Here is a 2,707-nt window from a genome sequence, read left to right on the forward strand (position 1 = left end):
AAGCCCCTAACTCCAAGTCAAGCAAGAAAGCTAGAGAGCACACACCTATCACTAAGTAAACTAGACTACTACGCAATGATCAAATCGCGCCTCCGGGGAAAACCATTGAACAACGTTGCATCAAACACATCAAGCCATTGTTGGGAGTCTTGGAGAGGGTCACCTGCCCCTCTTGCTCCGGGCCCGGGAGCACCGATCCTCCGAGCCGAGCAATGACCGAGAATAATCACAATGAGATCATCTATAAAAGATAGGATACCAACAAGGTCATCCCATGCCAGAGCCAAAGAAGCTTCACCTCGAAGCACTAACCAAAGATACCTAAGTTTTACAACGATGTCCCCGGAAGGGTAACGACGAATTGCGCTGCTGCCGCTAAGTCTGAAGAATGGGACTAGGGTTGTACCATCACACCCGGTTAAGAGAACAACATCGATCTTCGATGTATATCAACTTCATAGCCCAGGTTCCAAATGAAGAAATGAAACTCGAAAAGGATCCTTCGATCTAGCACAAGAGCGCACTGTAATGTTACAAGCAAGTGTGAAACAAAACACCATCATATCTAACCACAACAAAATTACAGCAATCATGTCCTGATAATACCATTTTACACATCCTTTAATTACTGCTAGTAGGCATTAGCAGCAACTCACACCTACTCCCTCCGTCCACAAATAAGTGTACCTCTAGCTTTTGTACTAAGTCAAACATTTTAAGTTTTGACCAACCGTGGAAAAAAAAGTAGCAACATATATAACGAGATTTTGATATAATTTGAAACTACATTTCAAAACGAATCTCGGGATACTAAATTAGTATCATAAATGATACTACTTTTTCATATATATTTGGTCAAAGTTTAAAGAGTTTGACTAAACACAAAACCTAGATGTACACTTATTTGCGGACGGAGGGAGTATGCACACAGCTAAATTAGCGACCGAAAGTTTATTATTGCATCTGTACAAGAATTAAGTAGCAGTAGCTGAGCAGCAAAAACAAGATTCCTACTGAATACAGTATGGTGGAGTACTAGAATGGATGGATATTTCCAAGTCCAATTCTGGTCCAATTGTGTCGAACTAGCTAATTCGATCACTTGAACTGCATCAATTGTTGTCCTCTTCATTGCAGATCGTAGACGTTGGTGTCGGCGGCGTAGCAGCCGAGGATTCGGACGAAGACGGCGAACTTCTCGATCTCCTTGATTGCGTCGCGGACGAGCGGGTCGTCGGCGGCGCCCTCGCAGTCGACGTAGAGGACGTGCGGGAAGGAGCGCAGCGTCGGGGCCCCGCGGGCGCCCGTGTCGAGGATCATGACCGGCGGACGCAGCTCGCCGGCGCCGCCGGCGCCTTCGTTGTTGATGATCTCGAGCTTGGACATGTTGATGCCGCGGGAGGAGAAGGCGGAGAGCACCTTGAGCACGACGGCCATGGATCCGCCGCGGTGCGCGACGACCATGCTGGTCTTGGCGTCGGCGTCGGCGGGGAGCTCGACGGGGGAGGGCGGCCTGGAGAGCAGCAGGAAGCGGGTGACGTTCCAGGACTCGTCCTGCAGGCCGTGCGCGAGGACGTCGAGGCCGTAGAGGTCGGCCGCGCGCGGGCTGGCGATGGCGGCGGTGTCGAGCATCATGTTGGAGCGCAGCATCTCGACGGCGCCCGCGGTGTCCTCGACGGGCTGGCGGTCGACGCCGAGGCGCTCGAGGGCGCGGCCGCAGTGCGCGAGCGCCATGGGGTGGCTGATGACCCGGCGCACCTCGGCGGCGCGCACCCCGGGCATGGCGAGCAGGCAGTAGTGCACGAAGAGGTTGATCTCCTGCGCGACGACCAGGTCGTGGCGCAGGAGCAGGTCGTAGTTGCGCAGCGCGGTGCCTTCCATGGTTGACTCCACGGGGAGGATGGCGCGGTCGACGACGCCGCGGTCCACGGCCGCCAGCGCGTCGGCGAAGGCGCGGCAGGGCACGGTCTCGCACCCGGGCAGCGCCGTCTTGGCCGCGAACTCGCTGTAGGCCCCCGGGGCGCCCTGGTACGCGACGCGGAGCCCGGTCCCGTCCTGGCCCCCGGGGCCCGTGCTCACCGAGAGGTGGATCCGGTCATGGCCGCCGTTCACGTGGTGCGTCTTACCGTTGAGGACGCCGGGTGGTACCTTCTTGCCGCGGCCGTTGACGGCGCCCGATTTCTTACCGTCGCCGCCGTTGATCTGTACCTTGCCGTTGGGGGATTTGCTGGCCTTCCCGTTGACGTGCGGGGCGCCGTTGACCCTGGCCGCCGGGACGAAGGACGGCGAGCGGGAGGAGGGGTGCCTGCCGCGGTGGGCCTTGGGGAGGAGCAGGTGCTTGGAGAGGTGGAGGGAGGAGGTGTAGGCCATAGATTTCTGGGCGGCGAGGAGAGGTGAGGTGAGGTCGCTGGTGGTTGGAGTTGGAGCTTAACAAGCGTCAGGAGGGGGAAGTTCTCTACACTTTATACACACAGACACGGCAGCTCCTAGTTTCTTGGTTGGTTTTTTAGCTGATTAACCCATAGTATCTTGGGGTCAGTTTGGTCACTCTGGCAATCTCCAACTGGGCGATGCAAACGGATGCATCCGTCGCCGCGACCGAAAATGCGTCTGAGCTCTGCTCCAGCGGGACGACGCAAAATAACCGGGCTGTCCGCAGCGACGCAAACCTGGTCTAAATATGCTCTAGGTTTGCGTCTCCGCGGAC

General features: G+C 56.4%; 1 protein-coding gene across 1 annotated transcript; it reads right to left on the minus strand.

Annotated features, from left to right (window-relative positions):
* Positions 1-936: 936 nt before the first annotated feature.
* LOC127306838 (arogenate dehydratase/prephenate dehydratase 6, chloroplastic) lies at positions 937-2,457 on the minus strand. Its single transcript, XM_051337547.2, has one exon. It carries the CDS (start codon positions 2,368-2,370, stop codon positions 1,129-1,131), a length of 1,242 nt encoding a protein of 413 aa, XP_051193507.1. The 5' UTR covers positions 2,371-2,457; the 3' UTR covers positions 937-1,128.
* Between the last annotated feature and the right edge of the window lie 250 nt (positions 2,458-2,707).

The sequence above is a fragment of the Lolium perenne genome, chromosome 1 (genome assembly GCF_019359855.2).
Source record: "Lolium perenne isolate Kyuss_39 chromosome 1, Kyuss_2.0, whole genome shotgun sequence".
Taxonomy (NCBI): Eukaryota; Viridiplantae; Streptophyta; class Magnoliopsida; order Poales; family Poaceae; genus Lolium; species Lolium perenne.